The sequence below is a fragment of the Urocitellus parryii genome, chromosome 12, assembly GCF_045843805.1.
Source record: "Urocitellus parryii isolate mUroPar1 chromosome 12, mUroPar1.hap1, whole genome shotgun sequence".
In the NCBI taxonomy this organism is placed as follows: domain Eukaryota; kingdom Metazoa; phylum Chordata; class Mammalia; order Rodentia; family Sciuridae; genus Urocitellus; species Urocitellus parryii.
The window spans coordinates 8,845,012-8,872,910 of NC_135542.1; the positions used below are offsets into that span (position 1 = coordinate 8,845,012).

A 27,899-nucleotide genomic window follows, 5' to 3' on the forward strand; every position below is an offset into this window, starting at 1 on the left:
GTGGCAGTTGGGCTCTGAGAGTTTTTCCTGAGGAGCTGTTTTGTTTGGCGTGTGTGGTTCTAAAAATAAAGTTTGTTTCTTTTAACAAGTGGCTCCTGAATTGTGCCCAGCCAGACTGCGGCACTCAGTCCTTTTTATTTTTTATTTTGAAACAGGATCTTATTAAATTGCTGAGGCTAGCCTTGAATTTGCAGTCCTCCTGCCTCAGCCTCTCTAGAGGCTGGGATTACAAGCATGTGCCACTGCACCCAGCTCTCTTTATTTTTTTATTTTTTTTTTCAATTCATCCTGCTATATTTTCTTTAATTAAGTACAAAGACCTCTACTCTCTAGGCATATCACCTATAGACCATTTATTTCACCCACTGCTCTGTTTGGCAGCCAGTCTCTTGTCTCTTTCTTCAGCAATGGTGAGTCAGATTCCTTTTCCTCGGGGAAGAGAAATCCATGGTTTGTTGCCTTTGCCAATAACAAAAACGTTGGAGAGCCGGGTGGCAAAGCTGTTGCCATGGGCATCTTTCACATGAACCACGTCAAAAGAGCCAGGATGTCTCTCTCTGTTGGTAATCACACCAATTCTTCCCAAGTTAGCACCTCCGGTCACCATACACAGGTTACCAGTGTCAAACTTATTGAAGTCAGTAATCTTGCCAGTCTCCAAATCAATCTGAATGGTATCATTCACCTTGATTAGGGGATCAGGGTATCGAATGGTTCGAGCATCATGAGTCACCAGATGAGGGATTCCTTTTGTGCCCACAAATATCTTTCTCACTTTGCACAACTTGTACTTGGCCTCCTCAGGTGTAATGCGATGAACAGCAAAACGACCCTTGGTGTCATAGATCAGACGGAAATTCTCTCCAGTCTTATCAATGCTGATGACATCCATAAAACCGGCAGGGTAGGTGATATCGGTTCGGACTTTCCCATCAATCTTGATGAAGCGTTGCATGCAAATCTTTTTTACTTCATCTCCTGTCAGGGCATACTTAAGTCTGTTCCTTAGAAAAATGATGAGAGGAAGACATTCTCTCAGCTTGTGGGGACCAGTGGATGGACGAGGAGCAAACACACCAGTCAACTTATCCAGCATCCAGTGTTTTGGAGCTGCTACCCGCTTCAGATGCTTCTTGGGACCACGAGCCATGGCTGCTCTAGGCACGGAAAGAGCCCAGCTCTCTTTAAAATTGTCCAATTTTGCTATCCTGTATTTAGAAGCAGTGTTTTACTATCTATCCTGAGAACTCTTACAAACTGAGGTCTTGGAATTATTCTACCTGAAGACTTCCATGTTTCTTTTATTCTTCAAAATATATTATTAAATTCCTTTGAATAACAAGCAAATATTAAAAGAAAAATCGAGTAGTCAAGATATTGTTTAAAAATGGTAACTGCTGGGCTGCGGTTGTGGCTCAGCAGTAGAGCGCTTGCCTCGCTGGGTTTGACCCTCAGCACCACATAGAAATAAATAAATAAAATAGAGGTATTGTGTCCTTCTAAAACTAAAAGATATATATTTTTTAAAAATGGTAACTGCCGACGTAAGGAACTTGAATATTAGAACAGATTGCACTAGAGGAGGATCATGAGCAGACCAGACCAACCCATCTCCCTGTAGGGCATCAGGATGTAATAAAAAGCTAACTTCCAGATAGCAGGGATGCCAACATGAAAGGTGAAAGCAGAGGGGGCAAGCATTTGGGGAAAGCTGATAATGACTGAAAATTCTTAAAACTTGCAGACACAAAGCAAGTCACAAAGGGCCAAAGATGGACTTCTCCATAGTGCCCCTGGAATCCTGCAGACAGCAGGGAGACTCTAGAGACCCAAGGAGGGTCGCCAAACGGGTCTGCACAAGATGTAAAGAGGGGTAGTTCCTGCCTCTGAGAGACACTGCCATGGTTTGGACATGGTTTCTCCCCCAGAACTCACACAGAAGCTCGATCCTCCAAATTTTATGCTATTGTTAGTAAGAGGGTTAAACCTTAATCCAACTGTGGTGACCTTCTAAGGAGGGGGAAAGAGACCACACAGAGAGACACATGGGCTCCTACCATGATGGAGCGAGTACCTCAAAAGAGCCCAAGCCATGTTGTTGGAACCTTGTGCCTCCAGAACTATAAGCCAAAATAAATCTTTTTTTTCTTTATAAAATAGCCTGCCTCCAGTACCTCTTTATAGTAACTAAAAGCTGGAGAAGAGAAAGGAAAGAAGTGGGGATAGAAGGTAATAGTGGACAGTGAGAAGGTCTGAGGCTCAAGACTATGCAATAGATGCAGCCAGAAGAAATCTCCCAGGAGGGAAATAATCAAAGAATCTGCAAAGGCAATTTTCAAAATTTGATTTAAGGCAATATACCTGGCTAGAATGTAAACTTCTCTTCCATGCATTTCCCAGCTTCCCACAGGATGGTAATGAAATATTTCACTCTTCTGAATGTGTTTTATGAGAGAGAGACAAAAATAAATAAATAATTTGTGGAAGAGGCTGAGTGTAATATTTGGGATTGGACCAGAGGTGCCCTGATGAAACAAGGAATCTGGAGACAGAAGGTGAGCCAAAGGAGATGAGCCCCCAGGAATTTGTAGAAACCTTGGAAGACAGAGGAGGTTGGTTGGACTTGCACAAAATTCTGAGCCAAGCCCATCTGGATGGGCAGGGCCTGGGAGACTCCATTCCAGCCGACATCTGGGTTCCCCAGCACTCCGCGTCCAGGACAAAGGCACTCTCTCCAGGGCAGCCTCTGCACCGGGGCTCTTCCCAGATGGTCCCTCTGACAAATGCTTCTCTACCTCTGGGTTCTCAGACCTGACTCAGTTTCCCGTATTCCTCCTCCTCTCATCCCCATTAGCAGGTCCTGATTCCCTCCTCTGGAGAATCCCCACATGTCCCACCAGCTCCCTAAGCATATCTCTTCTGATTTCCCCAGGCCACTGACTCACAGGGGCATCTCTACTACACACATAGTTTCACTTTAAGTTTCCACAGTTACCCTGAACTCCAGGGGCCTGAACATCTATCTGCAAGTCCTTCATGAATTTAGAAAGAAGGGAGACTTTGTTGTCGTGTTTTGCAAAACTTTCCAAACTTTTTCCGTAAAATTTAATAGCCATTTTAGATTCTGCAGGCCATCTGACCTCTGTTACAGCTATTCAGTTCTGCCGTTATGGCCTGAAAGTGACCATGCACAATATATAAACCAATGGACATGGGTGAGCACCAGTAACGTTAGATTTGCAAAAGGCTGGATTTAGTCCACAGGTCTTTGTTTGCTAACTCCCATTCTAAACAAGCATTTGACAAAGCGAATACCAGCCCCCTACAACGTGAAGTACAGTGAAGGCCTATGGGCAGCTGAATCTGGCTACCATCAGCCTGATCTTCCCGTGGAGGCCCAAATCTTTCCCCAAGCTTTTGTGGACTTTGAGTTTTCTTGAGGTGATTTTTCACTCTGAGATTCTGCTTTTGCATGGGCTGCCTCTGCTCTGTATAAGCTCCACCCTGACTTATGCACAGAAACCATTTACTGATTTATGCTCTCCCAAAGCTATTTGCACTACATTTCTGTGAGTGTATTCATGGGTGGGGGCTATCAAAACAAAACACCAAGAGCTGCTTGGCTAACACGACAGAAGTGTGTGTTCCCAGCATTCTAGGAGCTGAAGGTGCAGGGATCAGCAGCTTTGAGGTCTTGCTCCTGGGTGTGGAGACGCCATCTTCTCCCTGTGTTAGACCAGGATGCAAGAAAAGACCACTGACTCCAATTAAAATCAAATTAAAGCAAGCTTATTATTTTGACCCACCAGGCTGCCTCTCCCACCAAAAAACAAGACAGCAGCTGCAGCTTTCCTGCAGCCCAGCTTATAGCCCAGAAAGTGACACAAAGCTGGGTTACAGATAACAAAACTCTGACAAGCATCACACAAAGGCTAGTGTACATTTTTGCTGGCCCCGACGTCAGAATTTATGAAGGTCATTAGAGCCTCAGAAAGGGTTGGTATGTGGCCAGGGAAGGCCAAGATTGATAAGGCATCACTAAAGTTTCACAGAGGGCTGCTATCTGGTCAGAAAGCCAGGAATGGGTGAGTTCAAGGCACGGGCAGGCATTCCAGCAAGTTCAGAATTTGCAGTCATTGATAGTAAAGCCGAAATTGGCTTTTCATGGCTTTGTGGCAAAATGGCTCCCAATTTTAAGAGAAAAATCAGGCTGGGTCTATCACCTGTACCTTCCCCTAGTTGCTCTGCTGTGTGTTTCTTCATTCTGTTCTCTTCTTAGAAGAACACCGGCTGTGTTGGACTTGGAGTCCACCCGAAGGACTTCATTTTAATTTAATTACCTGTTTAAAGACCGTTTCTCCAAATATAATCACATTCTGAGGAACCGACAGGTAGGACTTCAGCATTCCTTCTATACACACTTGGGAGAAGCACAATTCAGCCCATCCCAGTCTCTATAAAGACTGTGTCTATAGGAAGGGGCCGTCATATATACCATGTAGGAAAACTTCCAATTCGCTTGTCGAACGCCTTTTTGCCCCATGCTCCCACTGTGAGCTTTAGTACATTTCCATATCCCAAGTAGTATCCAGATTTCTACCATCGAGCCAGCAAGGCGTTTGTCTACCTCCCTTCTCAAATCTTGACCTCCCCCTCTCTCTCGATTACACTCACACAGTATTGGCTGACCTTGAGGTCCAGCACATGGGCAATTCATGGATCATCCTTATGTGATGAAGACCTAATGACAACTCTGGGCACCGAAGCTTGGGTGAGCACTTCTGGTTGGCCATCCTCTATGCATATCGTCATGTGCCAATGACCAAAGGCTGAAGCGTCCTGACCACACAGAGAGAAGACAATGGACTCTCCATATTTTGTACCTTTCTGGACTCTGTTCCCTGGCGGATTCTTGTCTGTATCCATTCCTGGTAATAAACTATAACCATGAGTATAACAGCTTTTACTCAGTTCCATGAATCTTCCTAGAAATTACTGAACACCCGAGAGTTGTTTCAAGAACCCCCTGAACTTGTGCTTGTTATTGGAAGTGCGGGTAAGAGAGTGTGGCTAAAACTTTTTGTGTGTCATGACACTCGTACTTCTTTTAGGTCAGCTCAGAAAGAATTAGTCACAAGGGTTTTGAAAGAGGATACTCAAAATAATGAAAGGATACTATTAGAAATTGAGATGCAATAATTTTTTTTGGTACATCTGAAGGGAAAGAGAGTCCTCTGGCTTCCCTAACCCCTAGATTCAGAAACAGCATCATTGGTTATCATGAGATCAGAAGCTAAAATGTTCCAAACAAAGTGTAACCAATGTGTAACTCAGAGATCAAAACTGGTTATTTCAGAAAAAATCAATAAAATCAATTAATCTCTAACCATGTTGATCAAAACAAAAATATAGAAGACACAAAAACCAGTATCAGTGGGAAAAAAAGATGAGACAATCATCATAGACCCTAAGGTAGGGAATAATGTAAAAAAAAACTTATTTTCAAGAATAGTGCCAAGTAAATTTAGCAGGAAAAAGATCATCTTTTCACCACATGGTGCTAGAACAATTAGACAGCCATATGCACACAAAAAAGTTATCCTGTACTTCAGACCATATAAAAATTAGCTTGAAATGGATCATAATATAAAAACAAGACCAAAAATGAAAAAGTATCCAGAATAAAAAACAAGGCAAAACCACGGTAACCTTTGATTCAGCAAAATGTTATGACACAGAGTATGAACTCTAAAAAATCAAAACAGTAGAAAATTTTAAAACTTTTGCTCTTAAAAAAATAATGTAAAAATTAAAAAGTCAAGTCACATGCCTGAAGAAATTTTTCAAAAAATATGAAGTTGTATGTAGAATATATCAAGAATGCATACAACTCAAGAATATGAAAGTAAGTCAATTTTTTAAATGGGCAATTTTTAATTTATGTAGATACTCAGCCAAGTAAGATATACACATGATAAATAAGCATCCATCCATCCATCTATCTATCTATCTATCTATCATCTAATCTGTAAAACATAGTTTTTGGAAAAGCTCATTTTAAATGAAAGTTTCTTTCAAGATAGTCGAAGAGCCAGTGGTTCTTTGGCTCTGAAGGTAACATGTAGTTTCAGTATTCAGTATTCAGTATTGACGTGTAGTTAAGTATTCAAAACATTTTTCTTTTTGAGGTATTGAAGATTGAGTCCAAGGATGCTCTGATACTGAGCTAGGTTCCCCGGTCCTTTTTCTTTTTTTGAGACAGGGTCTCACTAAGTTTCTTAGGGCCTCGCTAAGTTACTGAGGCAGGCCTCAAACTGAGATCCTCCTGCCTTAGCCTCTGGATCCCTGGGATTATAGGCAAGCACAGCCACACTCAGCCTCAAAGCATTATAATATAAAGTTTCTCCTTTTAGTTATGTAAGAATTTCATGCTCAAGTAAAACATATGCAATATACAGGAAGAAGTAAACATCTCCCATACTCATGCTGTACTAAATAATTACCATGAATATCTGGGTGTTTACTTGCAGCATTTTAATGCATTCCTGAACATAGTGATGACAAAATACATAGAAAGTTTTGCTTCAAATGAAGAACATCTTTATGCCCAGCAAAGTAATTAATTAAGTGACCTGGAGAATTACATCTACTCAAGTAGAAGAGATTTATCAGGGTATTATAGAAAAATCATCACCTACCACAATGAGTTTTTTTTTTTGTGTGTGTGTGTGTGTGTGTGATGTAGGAATTCATTTTATTTTTCTACCTGATATCATTCTCATATGGATGTTTGTTTAGATGGACAAAGGACAGAAACCAAAGCAATATTAGTTATATACAATATTGAACATTAACTTAATAATAATTACATTAAGGTGCTTCATTTAAAGCTAGTGGAGCTAATGGAGAAGTAAGCATTAGCAAGTCTTGTTTGGAGACTTAGAAAGCTTCCTGAGAGTCAACTTTTAGGTTGAAAAGGTTTTTCTATGGGAATGTGTGCATTTGATGAATGCTAATTACATGGTACCAAATCTTCTTTAGCCAATCCGTTTGCAGCTGTTATCCAAGTTATTTTGTAAATGTCTGAAGCAGCTGTCAACATTCTGTGGGGGAGGCTCTTCAATCAATGGATTGACAGAAATGCAATACTAAGATTTTTCTGAGCAGAAGGCAAGAGAACATAATATACATCTATTTAGTGATGTAGCCAGCAATGAAATAGAACGATTGATACTGCCATTGTATTTTAAAGCTTTAAGAAGAATTTTCATGCTCATGGGCATGGAAAAGATATTATAAGAACACACTCCTTGGGTGGGAGAACCAAAAAGTCAAATGGGGCGTTCAAGTGTCCTAAGGATACAAACAAAAGCAATCTTATTTCCCATCAATAAGAGTGCTTCTAGTGGTATATAGTAACGTTGTAAATCATATTTTAATTAAAATTTTAGTGCATGTTGATGTTATTTGTTTATTGTCTCAATAAAACATTTTTTAACAGATGACATATGGACATTTTGCTTAATTTCTCCCTCTCTCTTCTCTCTATAAAATTCTTTACTAAATTTAATTGTCAAGAAAGTCATCAGACTGACAGCTTTGGGAAATGGAACCTTTTATTCAGTGCCACATCTTGGAACTTGAAAGTTCCCCTTGTTAGTCAGTTTTCTGTCACTGTGACAAAATACCTGAGAAAATGGACTCAGAAAAGGAAAGGTTTACTTTAGCTCACAGGTTTAGAAATTTCAGTCTTTGGTCACTTGGCTTCTGGGCCTGTGGTGAGGCAGAACATGGTGGGAGGGAGCATGTGGTAGTACAAAGCTGCTAATCTCATGGAGGCTGGGGAGCAGAGAGAGAGAGAGAGAGAGAGAGAAAAAACAGGAAGGGCCCAGGGACAAGATATAGCCTCCAAGGGTACATCCCTGAGGACCTACTTCTGCCAACTGGGTTCTACCTTCCAAGTTCCCACCATCTCCCAACAGCCCACTACATTTTCAAACCATGAAGGTATTAAACCATTGATGAGATCATAGCCCTTGGGATCCAATCACCTCTCAGAGGCCCTCAAAGGCCCATATGAACACTGCTGCATTTGGGGTCAAGACTTCATCACATGAACTTTTGGGGGACACTTCCTATCCAAACCCCAACATCCCCCAGAGGTTCATGTCTTACAGGCTTGGTCTCCAGGGTGAGGTACTGGGAAGTGGTGAAGTCTTTAGGAAGGAGGTCCTAGTGGGAGAGCTTCAGGTCAGTGAGGGCCTGCCCCTGAAGGGGACAGAGGGGCCCTGACCCTTTCCTCTCTCTCTTTTTTCTTCCTGGCCATGAGGTAAGTGCTCCCTCAAAGATGTGCTGCCTTCCCACAGGCCCCAAATGACAGGCCCATCCCGTCATGGAATCGAGCCTCCAAAATTGTGAGCCCCAACAAACCTCTTTTCTTTCTAGGTTGATTAACTCAGATGTTTGCTACAGCAATGGGGAGCTAATGCACTTAGCCTCAGAATCAGTGCATTCAGCAAAGAACTGTCAATGTGCTGCTGTTGGCCTTGATTCTGCATGAGAGACCACTTCCTAGAGAAAGCTTAGGTTGATCTAGTATTTACTTCTTGGCTCAGGTTGCAGCCTGAAGTGGAAAACAATCATCTGTTAGAGCAACACTCAAACAGAAACTAAACTGAATCCACTGTGTCTTTCCATCTGCAAGTGGTCCCCAAATGATTCTTGAAATACCATGACCTACTTAGAGTAATCCAATATTTTTCTTGCAAAAACAGAGAAAAATCTCATCTGTTCTGGTTTCTCGTGTAACCATGTCCCTGCATGGGCAGTCAGAACTTGTCACACTCCAGTAACCAAAAGATGGAATCAGGGTGTGTAACTTTGGTAGAGTCAGCCTGGTTGAAACTCTTTCTGATGACCAAATATATGAAAACATTTTGCTTTTGATACTGTTGTCTAATAGATGGAAAAGTCAATTGTTGTGGCATAAATTGTCCCTGGGCAATTTTTAAAAGCATACAACATAATCTTTTAGCTTTCAAATGAAGATTTAAACTAGAAGATCCTCTTTGTTGACTTTAAGAATAATCATTGGTGAATATGTTTAGTTACTTCTTCACAATTAATGTTTCATTTGCTATTTTCTCTTTCCTCCTCTAACTAACTGACTTCCAGGGTTAGTTACTTCATAGGACTATCAACAAACCATGACCCACTTTGGGTCCCCAAAAGGAGATCTCGAGACAGGACACATTATAAGTGATCAATTCAGAAAGTGCTCCCAGGAGAAATCAATGAGGGAGTGAGAAAAGCAGGATAGGCAAGGGGGGAAGGCCAAGAAAAGTTGTGATCTCAGACAAAGTTCCCTGGATAGAAGATTCATTTTGATCTGACTCTTGAGTTTCACCTGAGTTTTCCTCAGCTGGAGGCCAGAGAGCTGGGATTTCGTGGGCTGCATCCATTGGCTACTGGCTAAGTGCTGGCCAGTGAGGGATGGAAACTCCCAGGCATTTCCTGCTTTCTGTGCCTGTACACATAGTGGCTCCAATAGACACTGGGCAGACCTCCAAAAAAGACACAGGTGTAGACAGGAGAAGCAAAATCAGAGGGCATAGGAGGGGTACAAAGGAATAAGAGAGATTCAACAGAACCAGGCTGAACCCTAACTGTGCCCACAAACATGTATGTGTGGCATATGACAATATGCCTGGAATCATAAAGTATGGATGAACACTCACAAGGAAATCAGGAGCTCTATCCTAACAGAAGCTAAAAGTCTGAGCAGTCTATTCTGAGTCGCCTTAGAGAATGTATAGACCAGAGACTCCTATTCCTATTAGGATCACCTGGGGGAACATTTCGAAAATCCTAAAGCTGGCCATACCCCAGACCAAACAGAATCTCTGGACCTGGGACCAGGCATATGCTTTTCAACATGGAGCCAGTGCTGTTACCAGCTTAGTGCATTCTTCTCTCCATCAGAAGAATCAGATATCAAAGGCATCACTCTGATGGGAACCAGACTCTTTTCTTGGCACTTCTTGGTAGAGCAGAAGGGAGACAGCATGGATCAAGAGAGCGTTCAGGGGTTCTCAGGACAAAGAAGAGGGCTGTTTGCACACATGTGAAAGGGTGTTAGGGATGGACTCGAGTTTAGGAATGATTATTGACTTTAGGTACATGCTTTTCTTTTCCTGAGGAAGCACTTCAACTTCAAGGGAGGAGTAGTGAGTTGGTCGTCCTGGTCATTCTTGGACCAAAAGTTACATCTCAGATTGATGCTGCTCTTGCATAAACATGCTTGCCTTTTAATAAGGTTGAGTTGCTAAAGCTGTTAAGAGAACACACGGGGTGGGGGTGAAGAGAACACAAATCATGTGATTAACAAGTTAAGGGTCCTGGGAAGTTGCTGTTTTAGGTGGCTCCCAACAGCGTCCCTTCATGTCCTCTGTCCTTGGAGAGTCATGGTGAGGGTGTCCTGGCTTTAATGATGCACCTGGTTCCTAGGCTGGTCGGACTGAGAGTGGGTGAGTGAGGCACACACCAAGCTTCTGGTGTCTGACAAACTGTGAGTTTAGGTGGAAAACAGGAAAAAGCACACAGCATCTTTTAATGGCTGCCAGGCCGTGAGTCAAAGCCCAGGAGTGCATTTGCCCTTTTCAGTGGGGGTGGCTGACTGTGCCACTGTTAAGAAACTTTATCATACAGCACAGTCACAATATTGACAGCATTTGCAAAAAGATGTGGTTGTTTTTATTTTTTTTAAATGAAAGTTTATTCTTAAATTTACAACAGATTCCAAGACAATGGTTCTTTGTAGATCTAGGTGGCAAACATTTTGGCAGGGACTCGGATGTTTAAGAAGGAATCGTCACCATTCAGTCACCATCATCTCAGGTACAGGAACGGCTTTCTTTTTGCCGGATTTCTTAATTCCTGGGGTCCTTCTGGGTAGCCTTCACTTCTACCTCCTCAAGTTTGGGTGCTCCTCTTTTGTTTCTGCTCGATGGCCTCAGCTTCCTCATTCCTCTCCTTGGCCTGTCTCAGGGGACTCTTCTTGCACCTTCCTGGCCAGACGTGGTGCCTGCGCCTGCCACCCCCTTCCACTTGTCCTTCTTAAAATGGTCTGTAATCTATAAAATGAAACATATCATATGTTTGAGAGTCTATGTCCATACGATTCATAACGTATTAATGCAGGAAAGTATGATCCATGCAAAGGAATATAAAACCCAAACCAAAAATCATCCCTAAGAAAATCAGATGGCAGAACTTCACCAGGCAAGGAATTAACAACTGTTTCAAAGATGCTCAGAGAATTGAGGAAAGGTGTGGAGAAGCACAAGAAAAGAATACATGAGTGTTCTGGTCTGGATCTGTAACGTCCACAGGGCCCATGTGCTAAGGACTTGCTCCCCAGCCAGTAGCTCATTTGGGAGGTGGTGGAGCCTGAGGAAGGTGGGAACTCGTGGGAGAGTCAGGTCAGTGGGGGGTGCCCTTGCAGGGGGGATTGGAAGGTGAACTCTGTGCTCTTCTTTTGCTTCCCAGCTGCCATGAGGTAAACTTTTGTTCTATCACATGCCCCCCCCCCCCGCCGCATGATGCACTATGCCCCCACAGGCCCAAAGGCAAGGAGGACCAGCAACAATGGGCTGAAACCATGGGCCAAAATGAAACTTTCCTCCTTGTAAGTTGATGATCTTAGAAATTTTGTCCCGACTCTGAAACACTAACATAAGAAACAAAGTGAAAATAATGATAAGGAAATAGAAAGCCTTGAAGAATGAAAAATAAAAAGAAATTCTGGAGTTAAAAAGGACCATAACTGAAATGAAAAATACACTAGAGGAATTGAAAGGATAGAAGCAAAAAGCAAAAAGAATCAATGAACCTGAAGAAAGGCCCATTGAAATGAGCAAGTCTGAACAACAGAAAGAAAAGGGAATAAAGAAAAATGAAGAGAGGCTGAGGGAACTATAAGACCCCCTTAAGCACACCAGCATATGAATTACCAGGGTCTTAAAGGAAGGAAAGAGATTGGGGGAGAGAGATCATTCAAAGGAATAATGAACAAAAATTTCTCAGATTTGATGAAAGGCGTAAATATAAATGTCCAAGAAACCCAATGAACTCCAAATAGGACAAACACAAACAGGACCATGCCACAACAGATAGTCATGTGAATCTTGAGAGCAGCAGGATAGAAGTACTTTGTCAAATATAAGGATTCTTGATAAGACTGTGAACATATTTCTCATCAGAAAACTTGAAGGTCAGAGGGCAGTGAACTAGTAAGTGCTGAAAGAGAGACCTTCAATTGAAATTCAGCAAAGTGAGACAGAAAGTAAGACATACCCAGGTCATCCAAAAGCTGAGTGAGTTCATGATCATCAGACTTGCTTTGTAAGAACTGATAAAGGAGCACTGCAGGTAGAGATAAAGGACACTAGACAGTTTTTGAAGTCACATAAAGAAATACAGATAAGTACATGAACAATTATAAAAAGCAAATCATATTGCAAGGCCAGTTTGTAATTCTGCTGTTTGTTTCCTACTTAATTTGGGACTGATATTTGAAAAAATAATTATTAGTTGAAAAGTTGATATTATCGTAAGAGTGGTTTGTAAATCTACATTTTGTTTTCTATGTAATTGAAGAGACTAAGGCATAAAAATCACAATTGTTGATTTGTTTTTGTACAAATAATGTAAAAACATATAACTTTGTGACATTAGTAAATGAAAGGGGTAGAGATTAAGACATTAAGGGAACAGAGCTTTATTTGTTACTGAAGTTAACCTAGCATGAATTTAAATCAGTGTGATGACTTTAGCATATTAAAACATGAGAACCACAAAGAAAATACCTATAGAGTGTACAAAAGAGGAAATAAAGGTATTAAATATTTCACTGCAAAAAAATCAACAAAAAAGACAGCAATGTGAGAAATGGGAAAAAATCCAATAAATAAATAGCAAAATGACTGAAGTCTCTCTTTATTAGTAATTACTTTGAATGTAAATGGACTACACTCTAATCAAAATGCAGAACTTGGCAGAATGCATAAAAATAAAATGATCCAATGATATACTATTTATAAAATAATCACTTTAGATCTAGAAACACTAATAGGTTGACAGTGAAAGTCTGGAAAAAGATATTCTGTGGAAATAGTAATTGTGTTAGTCAGCTTTCCATTACTGTATTAAACACACAAGATAATCTGATTATAAAGAGAAAAGGTTTATTTTGGGTTACAGTTCTGGATGTTGGCTTGTTGCTTTTGGCCTATAGCAAGGCAATGCATTTTGGCATAAGCATGTGGTGGAATAGGCTGCTTATCTCATGGTGGCTAAAAGCAAAACAAGAGAGACCAGAGTTTCACAATCCCCTTCAAGAGCAAGCCCCCAGTGGAAACCTCCCACAAGGACCCACATCTTAATGGTTCTGTTGCCTCCCAACAGCACCAAACTAAAGACTAAGTCTTAGCACATGGGACTTTCAGGGACATTCCAGATCCAAACTGGACCATTAATCACACAGCATCATTATTTATAGTATCTAAAACATGGAAGCAACCCAATGGTCCATCAATCAAGGAACAAGCAAAATCTGATACATACTTACAATGGAATATTATTCAGCCTTTAAAAGGAAGAAAATTCTGCACATGCTACAACATGGTTGAACCCTGAGGATATGGTGCATTAAGGGAAATAAACAAGTCACAAAAATACAAATACTGTTTGATTCTCCTTATGTAAGGTCCTCGAGTATTCAAATCCATAGAGACAGAAAGTAGAATGATAGTGGCCAGAGGCTGGGAGGAGAGGGACTGGAGAGTTACTGTTTAATGTTCAGTTTTGATTTTGCAAGATAAAAGAATTCTGGGAAAGGATGGTGGTGACGGTTGAAAAGCAGAAGAATGTACTTAACACTACTGGGCTATGCACTTAATGTTTAAGACAGTAAACTTTATGTTATCTCTATTTTATCACAATTAAAGAAAAAGAACAGAGACATTAATATTAAGCAAAGAGAAAAAAAGGTTTTTGTGGGAGGATAGTGGACCAACAAAGGAAAAGCCAATGAAAGGGTGGAAGAGACATCTCAGCCAACTGGTTGTCTAAATTTTTATTTCCTTCCTCTTATTCTAAATTTGGAGGACAAACTTGATCCTTCCCTGGCCAAAGGAGCATTTCGAGAAATCTAGAAACCAATACTTAGAGCAAATTACGTGCGTGTGGTGATAAAGTATCTCAAAAACTATTAAAAGAATTTTCTCATGCTTTTTAGGATTGTTAGATTTACTCCGTTTGTGGGTGTGTGCATCTATGTGTGAAAAAATCAAGAACATTTAAGAAACTTGAGGTAATTTGGTTTTCACAACCAGTTTAGCTGGATAACATTTTCAAGTATTTAATTATCATTGTGTTTAATATGTGAGTTCTCCTCACCTTTTTTTTTTTTTTTTTTTGTACTGGGGATTGAACCCAGGGATGCCACATCCTCAGCACTTTTTTACATTTTATTTTGAGGCAGGGTTTAAGTAAGTTCCTTAGGGTCTCACTATGTTGCCAAGGCTGGTCTTGAACTTGTGATTCTACTGCCTCAGCCTCCCAAGCTGCTACGACTACATGCATGTGACACCAAGCCTGGTTCCACTGTTTTGTTTTGTTTTGGTTTTGGTGTTAAAATAACCTTTCCATTGTTAACATTTACTTTTTTAGCATTTAAAATATGCAAAACTGTATATTGAAACTTAACACTGTTTCTGGTATGCTTAAAATCTAATTTTCTCAGAATCAAATAAGGTAAAAATATGTAAAAATACCTTGAAAAACATAAATTATTGAATAAATATAAGGTAAGATTTTTGGTTTAGGTATAGTTTATAAGTCCAATTTTTTACAAAAAAAAAAACTTACCAAAAGAAAATTTGTAAAGTAAAACATGGAGTTGTACATAATGTGCAATAAATTCACTTTAATTCCTAAAAGGTACCGATCTTTGGGTACTTTAATTAAATAATAATTTCTATAGTTCATTTATAGAAATTCACAGACCTGGGTCTGCATGCAAAATAAAATGTAGGTTTCTACAAATAGCTAAACAGAAGAGGAAACACCAAAAAATTCCTTTAAGCAACTTTTTTGAATAAGTAGAAAAACCCACATTATGAAAATGGTAACAAAAGAAGGAGGCATTTACCAAATAACTAGCAGATCTCCTTATCATCCTTTGCCCCACCTCACAGAAACAGAGCCACATCAAGGACACGCTGTTTGGAGAACTGTCATAATAATATTGTTCTCAGATTAATCATGCTGTATTTGTCATGCTTCAGGAGCTAAGATGCTTTTTCTAAGCTCAGAAGGAAGGTGTCTTCTGAGGGTTAAAAGTTTGTGTTGGTGCTTTCCCATACAATAAAGAGATAAGGCTTTGGGTGTAGCTCAGTGGTATAGCTCTTGCCTAACTTGTGCAGAGACCTGAGTTCAATCATCAGCACCTCAAAGGGAAAAAACAGGAGAGATGGACCCATCAGACAACCACACAGGTTCTGTGATGCTCAGTCCTACACGGAGTTAATGAAGTATCAAAGTCTAAATAGAAGGTGCATGTACGTACTCACTCATCCACCATTTAGAAACAGGAAATCAAATGGCCAATTATAAGTGAAAATATCTATACAACGTAAGTGGAGAATAAACAGTATATGAAGGTCCACCACTGAAAGATGGCGGAGATAGGAGAAACACATGTTTTATGTCATCACTCTATTGACCAAGCATTTATTGATTGTTTCCTATGTGTCAGGCATAGTAGTGAGCTGAGGATACAATATGGACAAAGAGGACATTGACCCTGCCCTCAAAGTTTTTCAAAAGAGACCTCAAGTCATCTCATCTAACTATCTAATGGATGCTTAAGCCCTTGTTGCAATATCCCCGTGAAATGTTTATTGAAAAAACTCTGAATTGGCTTCCTGGACATCCATTCCAATTTCCCTTCCTCAATGAACATTTGAGTTCCAGGTTCCAGGTACTGGGTACTATGGGGAAAACTGTGAGGAATAGAGAGCAATGGGCAAAACATTTTTTCCCCTTAACTTTTATTTAACATAGAAGTTTCAAATCACTTGCTTGGAATTAACATTTTTGCTGTGAGACTTTAGCAAGTATTTTATCCCTTAGATAATTTCACATACAAAAGAAATAAAATAACCTCAAGGTTAAGATGATTAAAAGAGAAAATGTTCAAAAATCTTAACAATATCATTAAACAGATACAACCTCATGTTTATACACAATAGAAAATTTCTGTTCAACTTCACCTCTCATCAGGGAAACGCAACATAAAACCACAATGAAATATCACTTCAAACCTTTGAGAATGACTATGACCAAGAAAGAGAAATGTAATGGTTGGTGAGGATGTGCAGAAAAGGGAGCCCTTACACTCCAATAGAGGGAATTAGTACACCACTGTGGAAAACCATGTGAAGTTTCCTCAAAGAAGGTAAAAGCAAGAACAATTATGTAACCAGAAACCTCACCACAACATATATATCCAAAGGAAAAAAGATCAATATGTTGAAGAGACACCTGCATCCACCTGCAGCACCATTCGCAATAGCCAAGATGGAAGCAACCTAAGTGTCCATCACTTAATGAATGGAAAAAGAAAACGTGATGCTACTCAGATTTAAACAAGAAGGAAAGCCTGTCATTATTGTGATAACATGGGTAAATCCAGAGGATTTAATGCCAAAACGTTTTAAAAATTACTTTTCTTCTATGCCACTAAAGACAAAGAGTTAGAGTTCTGGGTATTATTTAGTTTCTGCTAATATATAGAGACACTCGTATTAGACTTGAATTTGAAACTGGATCTAATGAATTTCAGAACAGATAGGCAGAGTGCAAGATATCTACTTGGCCGGTTCAGTCAATGAAGTTTGGGGATGTGTTCCCAAAGTTCAGCTACAGCTAGATCCACCTTCCCTTTCATTGATGTTGTAGGCTAATTAATACCTGGTAATGAATCTTTTTCTACTGAAACCAGTCAGAGTTGTCTCTGTTTTCTACAACTGACCACACAAACCGAGATAATGTTGTGAACCCAATGGTTTTGTCCGCTGTTTAGCGGGGATCACTCTCTCCAAGACTAGCAAGGAGTGCATCTACAATACTGATTTCTATTCGTGTGATCACAATAAGCACCAAAAAAAAAAAAAAAAACCATGAAGGCCAAAATTCTATAGCTTTTCTCATGACCTGATTTTCCAATGTGTGCATGTACGTGTGTGTCTATCTTTTAAAATCTAGAAGTCATGTTAATGCGATAAACTGCACAAACTTGTTGAATTTCTAAATTGAGCTCTTGATTTTGACAACATAAAAAGCATATTGCACTGATTAGATAAAGAATTATAAAGAATATGAATATTTGATGCCCTGAGGTCAGCAATCTATATCCCAAATGTGTTGGACATATCATTAAATGATAGGAAAACATGGATTTATTATATAAGCATATATATTTCGAAGCTTCAAAGGTCATCAGAATACAACTGTAACACTTGGTTGAAAAAGTGATAGGCTTATTTCAGGAAATCTATATTCCCCAGGATAAAATGTTCCTTTGAATTTAAAGTCAAAATAGCAACGTGCAGGTGTTTACAATTTAATCACAGCAAACTCTATTCATAAAGAGATGAGATAGTTTAATCATACACCAGGCTATGATGTGCTCGTCGAAATTGGACACAATTTCAGATATCAAATATGATACCTGATTTTAGAAAACACTTGGAAAATGGGCCAGGAATGTTCTTTTCGTGCAAACAGACAAGGTATCATGCAAATGCTTAAGAGTCATTTAAGGATATTAAAGAATAATTTTTAATCACATGATTTGATAAATTGAGAGAGAAAATTCTACTTTGTAGGTATTATAAAACAGGGTAGGTTAATTACCTTCAGAGAGAGTTTAGAAGTAGTTCTGCATAAGAGTAAAAAAACTGAATTAGATCATTTATTTTGATTTGCAACTCTATATAATGGTTAAGAAACAAAACCATCTTGATCCATTTGGCAAGAGGCAAGGTTTCCCCTTTTGTTTCTTAAATTGCTCTGTGATACTTTTGTGACTTATTATGGTCTTCCTAGAATTATCATATTCATGTAAATATCTTTTTCCCCTATATGGTTATAAGCCCCTGAAAGGTAGTATCATCTTAATGCCCTGATGCTTCTTGTCATCAGAACATTGTGAAACATCAATAAATAGTATTTGATAAGGATAAAATAGATTCTGTGTAGATTAAATTCTTACTTTAATTCTTAAAATGCCAAAAGTCAACTTTCTAGCTGGGCAGTAAAGCCAGGATTTCCCATGACTCCAAATCAGGAACTATCCAGTAGCTGGCTGATCTTTCTAGAGTCCTAGATCCTAGCTCTGAGTAAGATTCTATTCTGAGTAAGCAAAATCTGAGCAGTTGTGTGAGGTCCATGTCTGTATCAGGAAGTATATCATATGTCAAATGTGTGCACACAGCACTCATTGTAGGTGACATAGAAAGCAAAACTGTAATATGAACTTGGGGACAGCCTTATATAGGACACTGGGGTGGAGGCAGTGGAAGAAGTGCTACAGGGTGATGTATGATGGACTGAAAGCATCCCAGTTTACATTTCACACATAGACTCCCCAAACACTGGGCAGGCCAAAGAAAACATACCTGATTGAGGGCCAGTTTTTGACTTCTTAAAAGCAACTGGGACCTGGGCAAGGTGGCACATGCTTGGAATCCCAGCAGCTCAGGAGGCTGAGGCAGGAGGATTTTGAGTTCAAAGACAGCCTCAGCAACTTAGCAAGGCCCTAAGCAACTCAGTGAGATCCTGTCTCTAAATAAAATACAAAAAAGAGGTGTGGATGGGGATGTGGCTCAGTGGTTATATGCCCCTGGATTCATCCCCTGTACCCACCCCCTCCTCCCAAAATAAAGCAACTGGGACAAATATAATCTCGTGTCCTTATACAGGAGAGGGATAGAGGATACTCTGACAGCAGTGAGCTGAGCTGCCTGGGTTTGGGTGGTGAAGCCAAAAGACAAGTGATCGTGGGTCCCTAAAAAGAAGGGTAACAGTGAACAGATGCTGTGGATAAAGGTCATAAAACACACTTGGTAAAGACAGGGTGTTAAAGAGGATATTGGTCAAGTTTTGCATGCTCCAGTGCCATCACATGCTGTCTGGCTCCACCTCTTCCTAGTTTCTTTTTAATATTAATATAATTTTAAAAATATATATTTTAGATGTTGATGGACTTTATTTTTTTCATTTATTTATACAGGATGCTGAGAATTGAACCCAGTGCCTCACACATACTAGGCAAGGGCTGTACCACTGAGTCAAACTCCAGCCCCTAGTTTGGGGATCTTAAGTAGCTTATTTAACATTAACATTTCTGTACCAATAGCATACCAAAAGTATAGAGATAGTATTATGATTAAAAGAGATAAAACTTTCAAGCTACTTAGAACAGTGCTCAATTAATTCCACATTATATAATCCCTTTTAAAGTTTGCAATGTTATATATAATGGGCGTTTATGTGCCTATGTACACATAATTCATGTAATTTTCCTTTTATTTCTTAGACTTGTGCCTCCTGGCCCTTCTAAATCCCCACCTTTTTTTTCTGATAGAGACACACATACCATGCTTTTATCTTTGCTTCCTTAAAAGATTAAGAATGAAAATTACACTTCAGAACCCTTCTCACTTTTCAGGTCTGGATCACAATCTTCTCGTACTCATTTACATTTTCAGGCAGCATCAGCTTTGAGGCAATGCACTTTTTAAGTTGCCGCCCTGCTGTGTAAAGTGGTACTTCTTCTATTTGTCCTAAAATAGTCTCTTTCATGCCTCAAGGATTTTCCCTTTGGTTCTTGTTTCCTGGAATTTGATTATTAAGTTGGTATTTATTTTTGCCATACTCCTAGTGATTGTATTGAATTCAATATACCCATTCTTTTTACTATTATTATTATTATTTTATATTCTGAAAGTCCTAATGTCCTAAACGTGCCCAGCCTATAGCCTCAGTCATTTAGTTCTCTTTTGTTTGATCTTCTTTACCTCCTCTCAGCATCCATCACAGGGAAGTCTCAACGGGTATTTGGTGAAAGAAATACCCGTTGAGACTGGGAGTGTAGCTCAATGGTAGAGCACTTGCTCAGCATGTGCAAGGTCCTGGGTTCTATGCCCATCACTGAGGAAAACAAAACAAAAACAAAAACTACCCATGATGCCACACAGAACAATTTTTTATACATTGTTATTTCAAATTTCAAATAGAGGAACCACAATGAATCCTGCCACCTTACTGCAATAACTACTTTTATTGTCTACATGTAATTTTTTAAAATGACAAAAAACCTGTGCAAAAACACTATAAACAGGTTCAAAGAAGCACTGGCCCTAAGCCCATTGTCCCTGAAATCGTGCACATTGGAAGACATTTTCAATGCACAGCAAATGGTGTGATTGATCCACCTTTATGTTCCATGTAAATTTGTTTTATTTTTGATAACTAAGCCTGGAGAAATGATGCTTGAAGCATCACAACAGCTTTGACTGACAGCTCCCTAAGTGTGCTGTCTTTTTTAAAGCAAACATAATTGACAGCTCATAGGTAAAGAGCATATGTGGATGGATTTAGTCCACATCGAACACAGTGAAGAACGTCAAAGAAGATACTTGTTCTGTTATTTATTAAGATTCAATTAATACAGTAAAAATGTATGCATTTTGGAAAAATAGATTTACTTGTAACCTGAGAAAGATTTTGCTTTTAAGCTTGATTGATCTACAGCAAGGAAATACTGAAATTACTTCCCACTTTACCATTTCAGAGAAATTTACATTGCTCATTTTCTTACTGTATATAATGTTTATTTAACTGAGAGTGGTCTAAATAATTAGAGATTTTTCAAATTGTAGATTTAAATACCACTCAAAATTTCTTTTTTGAAAACCTGCCTATTGTGAATAAAGTTAAAAATATGTGCACATTAAAAAGGAGAATACTGCAATTACATTTCTAGGTTTATGACCAAAAGAATGGAAAGCAGAGACTTAAAAAGATATTTATACACCTATCTTTACAACAGAATTAGTCATAATAACCAAAAAGTGGAAACACCCCAAGTGTCCATCAACAGATGAATGGATAAACAAAGTGTGGTATATATATATACTGTAATACTACTATTCAGCTTCAAGGAAATTCTGACACATGCCGCCACATAGATGAATCTTAAGCACATTGTGCTAAGTGAAATAAGATAGCTATAAAAATGACAAATATTGCTTGATTCCCTTATGAGGTCCCTATAGTCGTCAAATTCACAGAGACAGAAAGTAAAATGGTGGCTTCCGAGATGTTGTGGGGAGAAAGGAATTTGGAATTAGGTCCAATGGGTATGAAGCTTCAATTTGAAAGAATGACATAGTTCTGGAGGTGGATGGTGGTGATGGGTACACAGTGAGAATGTCTTCAATGCCACTGAATTGTGCACTGAAAAATGATTAAAATGGTCAAGTTAATGTTATGCAGTTTCAAAATAATAATAGTAGTAATCATGAGGATGATGATCTACAGGAACCTGCCAGATGAACAATATGTAAACGGGCACTGCCAGTGGATCAAGTGTAATGGAATTTGACCTATTTCTAAATAGCATATGGCAAACTCAAAACAACAACAAAAAGAATCCCTGAGGGATGTATGTGCAGCCTTGTGTCCAGATAGAATAGATCTGGATTATGATCCAGGAATTTACATCTCTGACATACTGTCATTTTCTGTGTACTATATAATGAATTACTCACACTTTAGTGGCTTAAAACAATACTATTTATCTCTCATAGTGTTCTGGACCAAGAGCCAGTGGCTCTGGTGCAGGATCTGTCCTGAGGCGACAGTCAAGATGTGGCAAGAGCCATCGAAAGGCCTGGCTGGAGGAGTGACTTCCAGGATGGCCCATCTGCATGGCTGTTAGCGAGAGACTCAGTTCATGTAGGTGGGCTATCCAGGGGCTGTCTCGGGATGCAACATCCCAGTTCTCCCAGAAAGGGCCTTTTGAGAAAGATAGACAGCAAGCAGGAAGCCATGGGATCTTTTGTGATTGGAATCCAATGTTGTACACCAAGACTCCCACTGAATTATCTGCTTCCAAGGCAGGTCGTGAAATCCGGCCTACTCTCAAAAGGGATGGTTCTGCCTTTAGAAGAAAGGAGTATCCAAAAGCTGTTGGGCATTTGAAAGCCAATACATTACGTATATTCCTGGAATGGCTGTAAAAATGTTCCATAAACGGAGGGGTTTAAGCCACAGAAATCTTTATTGTCTCACATTTCAAGAGGCTGCAAGTCCAAGATCAAGGGGTCAGCAAGGTTGGTTTCTTTGAGAGCTGTGAGAAAGACTGTTCTGGGCCTCTGTCCTCTGATAAGCTGTAGGCTTTCCCTAGCTGGCAGATGGCTGTCTTCTCCCTGTGTCTTCACATTGTTTTCTCTATGGGTCTGCCTCTGTTCCAAATTCCATTTTTTTTTTCCAAATTCCATTTTTTAAATAAGGACTAGCATCATATTGAATTAAGCCACATCCTCATACCTCAGTTTAACATGATGGCTTCTCTAAAAACCCTATTTCCAAGTAAGGTCACATGAGGAGGTACATGGCATCTGGACTTTAACCACTTTTTTGAAGAATGTGATTCAACTCAATTCAACCAGGGAAGGCTCCACATTGTTGAGAACCCACTGGTTACACCCATGAGAAATGTAGGGAGCCCATCAGCTAAATATCAAACCATTAAATATCAAAGAGCCAGGCCGTGGCAGGGCTTGGTTGAGAACTCTGCTTTCATGAACCACCCTGTTTGGTCATCTTTGATCCTCTGCTCTCTGTTGATCCCAGTTATCTGTGGAACCCAGTAGACGTGTACAATTTTTTTTTCCTGGGCTAAGGATTTTTACATTGATCCGCAAGGCCCTGCCATTCCTGAGACACTTTCTAGGAATCCTTTGAAGATGGAGGGCATCAATTTTCTGAGGACGACATGTAGTATTTAAGCCATACACACTGGGCAGGAGGAGAAGAGAGTAGTGATGAGAGGTGGCAAGAAAGCAGAGAGAGGAATAAGAAAATGAAGTATAAGGAATTTGGGGGGAAAATAACAATTAAGGCAATTTACATACCAGCCACAGCCAACCACCCCTTTCAGTGTGAGTCAGGGTGAGACAGAAGATGAAAATAAATTCTTCATGTCACATGTAAAATCATCCCTCTTTGCATCCAGGCCCTGCTTTAGATACCCAAACGCCTGGATGCTCAAATCCCTTATATAAAATAATGTAGTATTTGCACACAGCCTGTATACATCCTCCCATATCCCATAAGTCATCTCCAGATTACTTATAATACATAATACAATATAAATTCTATAACTGTTGCACTGTATTAAGGAATAATAACAGAAAAAAATGTTCATGTTCCATACAGATGAAATTTTTAAAAAAGCTATTTCTGATCTATAGTTGGTTTCATCCATGGATATGAAACCCACAGATATAGAAGCCAAGTGTATACTTCTCAGGCCTAACAACTGACTTCTGTGACTAATAAAATAAGTGGTCAAAAATATTTGAGGTTGGTTTGAGACTTATCCCCTTCCATTTTCTTTGGGGACCTATTTAATTTGGGGCCTTTCTCCCTTCTTCCACTATTTGGGTGAGGGCAGGGGAGGAGGAAGCACTAGGAAGGTGGGGTTTTAAGAATGCCTGGATTGGGCATCAGTGGGATGTTCTTTTGTCAGCCACAGCCAGAGGAGTCTGTATCAGTATTATTTCACCACCAAACTCATAGTTTTCCTTCTACTTAAAAGGTGATTTCTTAACCACTTTTAAAGCAGTAAAGATTTTGTAAAAACTAAATATAATATTCTACCTGTGTACTTCCTCCACCAATTCTGAGCCCCAAAATACCATTAAAGAGATGGTATCAACCGTCATAAAGGATCAGATTACTACACTTCTACTATGGGAACTGAAGTCTTAAATCTTAAAGAGCCAGCATTTGGCTTGCTGGAAGCAAACAAGATCTGTTGCTATAGGATACAGGTGATAGACAGGTTACAGATTGTTGGGAACCCTAGGCTGGGCTTGAGGTGACAGTGAAAGCCAGAGGGAGTCTACAGAGGTGCATCAGAGGCCTGGGGGTTGACAGGATGGGGATTCAAGCTCAGAACATTTGCTTTAACAGATCAACTCTATTTTATATGTTGTATATACTGGTTACACATAAAAGGTGTGCATGTGCGTGTGTGTGTGTGGGTGTGTGTGTATAAGTCCAACTGCAGACACAATGCATATGTAGAGTTTCAAGAATAGTAATAAAACATCTACAGATGGAGAACGCTGGCATGAACACTGCCCTCCTCTGTGTTTGCTCATGTTCTCCCTTCCCTGCCTCTCAGGGGTATTTACTATCCTGAATTTTTTATTTACCATTCTCTTATTTTTCTTTATGGTTGTATTACCTAGTGGTTAAACTCTTATGCATCTTGCTGGGTCTTGCCTGTTTTTGGACTTTATGTGAATAGGGTCATATTTTGTGTATGCATATGTGAATCTTATTTTTTTCCTCCACCTGGTGAAACTCATCCATAGTCATATGTGTAGTTGCAATCCATTTGTTGTCATTACCATATGGTGCTCTCTTATCCATCCTCCTATCAACAGATAGATTATTTTTGTTATTACAAAAACGTTGCTATGGGGGCTGTAATAAGCCAGGCCTGAGCACTCTCCACACTGGCTCTGAGACTCCCCTCCTCCTCCTTTTCAGTTTGGTTTCCTATCTGTCCATGACACAGGGAAGCAGAACCTTCTGATAGAGACTGGGATTAATAACTGAATGAAAAGGCTCTGCTTTTTCTCAGTCGCCTGTAACTGGTGCTGTCCCTCCCCATCAAAGGGTTGGCCTTCTCCTTGGTATTGCTCTCTTCTTCCTGTGGGCAGCCCCCACATACCTGCTACTCCCCAGGAGCTGAGAGCCAGGGCCCTCTTATATATGCCTCCTAATGCAGTGCATAAGAATACATGCAGGTTATATATCTAGGCATTTAGTTGATGGATTGTTGGGTGTGCTCATCTTAATTTTAGTAGGTCACTGACTAGTTGGATCATTTCATTAAGATTTTATCAATTTATACACCAGCAGTATCTAACAGAGCCTCCTACTCCACATCTCAACAACACTTGATGTTTGTCCAACATTTTGACTCCCTTGATATTTATATTACTTCAGAACCAAATTTCACATTGTACATGACCCTATTGTATTAGAATTTTGGTATCTAGGATGATGATCCATGCCTATGACATAAGAGGTGCTCAATAAATGAGAGAAAAATGAAAGGAATCCAAGTCTTAGATATCTGGTAAACCAGGGTATGTGTGTGTGTGTGTGTGTGTGTGTGTGTGTGTGTGTATTCTGATCTTTCCTTCTATTCTCCAAATTACATACCCATCATCAATCTATAATAACGTATTTGTTCACAAACTTGAGACTACACAGGAAATTCAAGGCAGCAGTATAAGAGTTGCCCATAGAGGTGGGCAATGTACTATATTTACTTTACTGATTACAGTAAAAGACTATAACATAAATTTTAGAAAAATAAAAGGAAAATACACAATTCGTCACCCTAATGTCAGTCAGAACTACATTCTCATATGCTCTAACATCAATTTTTTAATGGTTTAAGTTCTGCTTTTGTATACTTATTTAGTGTTTTCTATTTGGTTAATTTTCCGCCATTAACATTTCATTCTTTTAAAAAAATGTTGCAATATATAGGGAACTGATATTTAAATGTACCTATTTCAGTGAGCTATAAAGTCTTGGTTCCCAAATGTTAGTTCATGGACCTCTGCCATTTTCTAAAGAAATTTTCATTAGGTTAAAAGGTTATAAAAAAAAAAGAAAACTAGGATGAGTTCGTCATACAAGTAAATGTATTACATTTAAAGGATCGCTCTTTATTCTGAAATTATTCCATTTCTATTTTTAAATTTTTTGTTGTTGTTGTAGATGGACAGAATACTTTTTATTTTTATATGGTGCTGCTGAGGATTGAACCTGGTGCCTCACACATGCTAGGCAAGCGCTCTGCCACTGAGCTACAAGCCCAGCCACCCCACTTCTACTTTTTCAATGTTAAAATTTTTGTGCTTTGGGAGATGATACTTATAAGTAGATGGCATGTATTTGCTGGACCACTTTATATGATTTCAGATTTTCTGTGAATGTGTATGTTTTAATTTTACTACTCCTTCAAATCTAGATATTTGGAAGTCCTTTTAGAATGGCTTACTAAATCACTTGATTTGTATTTGATAGAAAGTACCCGGGGAGTTACTGTCAAAAGCGCACAAGTTTCAAAAAACGAGGCATATGGGCTGGGGTTATGGCTCAGTGGTACAGTGCTCGCCTAGAACGTGTGAGGCACTGGGTTCGATTCTCAGCATCACATAAAAATAAATAAATAAAATGTATTGTGTCCATCTACAACTTTAAAAAAATAAAAAGCAAGGCAGACTCATCTCTACTCGACAACTACTCACTTCTGACTGGTTTCATTGAGGCTCAGTACCAATGCTATAAGGAACCCTCTGCAAAGACTAAGGCAGTGTTTGCTCTCAGTCTGTGTTATAACAGTGTGGGAGTGAGTGCCAGGGAACCTAGATTGGTTGGGCAGTTGCTGGAGAAGGGTCTTTACCTGGATCCTGAAAAATGCGGAGAGTTGGGAGCCGAAAGCCCATTCTTGCAAGGCAGACAGGAACCAAGACTGGGGGTGAGCAAAGGGCTGCGGTGGGGCCCCCGGGTGTTGGAGAATGAACTCCCACCAAAAGAAGGCAGGCTCGGCAGCTACAAAGGGTGCCTAAACGCGAGGTGCAGGCAGAGCCAGCTCGAGGTGCAGCAATGGGCCTGGGAAGAAAGACGGATTGAGGAGTCACGCGGAAGTCAGCACCAAAAAGAACAGGAGAGCCCCTGGACTTGAGCACCTGAAGAGGCCAAGGGGCCAAAGTAAACATCGACTAGCCACTCCCACGAAGGGGTGGAGTCAGACACGCCCCGCGGGCTCACGCACCCAATCAACCGCGAGCCTTCTCGGGCAGCAGGACACGCCCCCGCGGCAAATGCCGGTGAAGCTCCTCCTCGCGAGAGCCGGGGAACCCGGCGCCCATCCGCGCCTGCGCAGGCCCCAGGCCCCGCCCCTCGCCCCTCCTGCCGGGGTCTCCTACCGGCAACATGGCAGCTCCCTGCGTGTCCTGCGGTGGGACGCTTTCCTACCGCCTCTTTCTCGTGGGTAGGGTTAGCCTCGCCCGGAGGCAGGGACTTTGGCAAACCGCGGCGGCCGGTTTACAGACAGGTGCCAGATCCCAGGTAAGGCCTGGGAGAACTGGAGAAGGTGGGAATGTGAGGAGGTGCCACCGGCGCTGCCACCCGCGGCGTCTCTCGTGTCCCCAAGTGGGGGCTTTAGGGTCTTGGATATTTCGTAGAGCCTGAGTTTAGGACTGGGGAGGTGGGTCTCGGCTGGTAGCGGTCCCTCTGGAGGTTGCTTGGGGTATTTGGGAGTGCAGTAAAGCAAAGTTACCTTCAGACGGAGCGGGAGCGAGCCCTCCTTGACTTGCCGAAGAGCCGAGGTTCTGTGTTCTGTTGGGTCCAGAGGGGAGGAGGGCCCCACCACAAGAGAATGGAAACTGGACTCTTGCAGTGGCCTGGAAGACTAAATGGAGAAAGTCACACTGTGGGGAGAACAGCAA

General features: G+C 40.3%; 2 protein-coding genes across 3 annotated transcripts in view; one reads left to right on the plus strand and one right to left on the minus strand.

The window, feature by feature from the left end:
• Positions 1 to 293: 293 nt before the first annotated feature.
• LOC113198566 (small ribosomal subunit protein eS4, X isoform-like) lies at positions 294 to 1,167 on the minus strand. The gene has a single exon (XM_026411333.2). The coding sequence runs from the start codon at positions 1,148 to 1,150 to the stop codon at positions 416 to 418; it is 735 nt and encodes a 244-aa protein (XP_026267118.2). The 5' UTR covers positions 1,151 to 1,167; the 3' UTR covers positions 294 to 415.
• A 26,188-nt stretch (positions 1,168 to 27,355) lies between these two features.
• Positions 27,356 to 27,899, plus strand: part of Mrps9 (mitochondrial ribosomal protein S9) — a 57,048-nt gene continuing 56,504 nt past the window's right edge. For both annotated transcript variants that reach the window (XM_026411344.2, XM_026411343.2), the window contains exon 1: positions 27,356 to 27,519. In XM_026411344.2, the coding sequence (XP_026267129.2) occupies positions 27,385 to 27,519 (135 nt within the window). In that variant the 5' untranslated portion in view covers positions 27,356 to 27,384. The remainder of the gene's footprint in view (positions 27,520 to 27,899) is intronic.

Coding starts and splice junctions, on each gene's coding strand:
- LOC113198566 (XM_026411333.2), bottom strand. CDS start 1,150: ATGGCTCGTGGTCCCAAGAAGCATCTGAAGCGGGTAGCAGCTCCAAAA.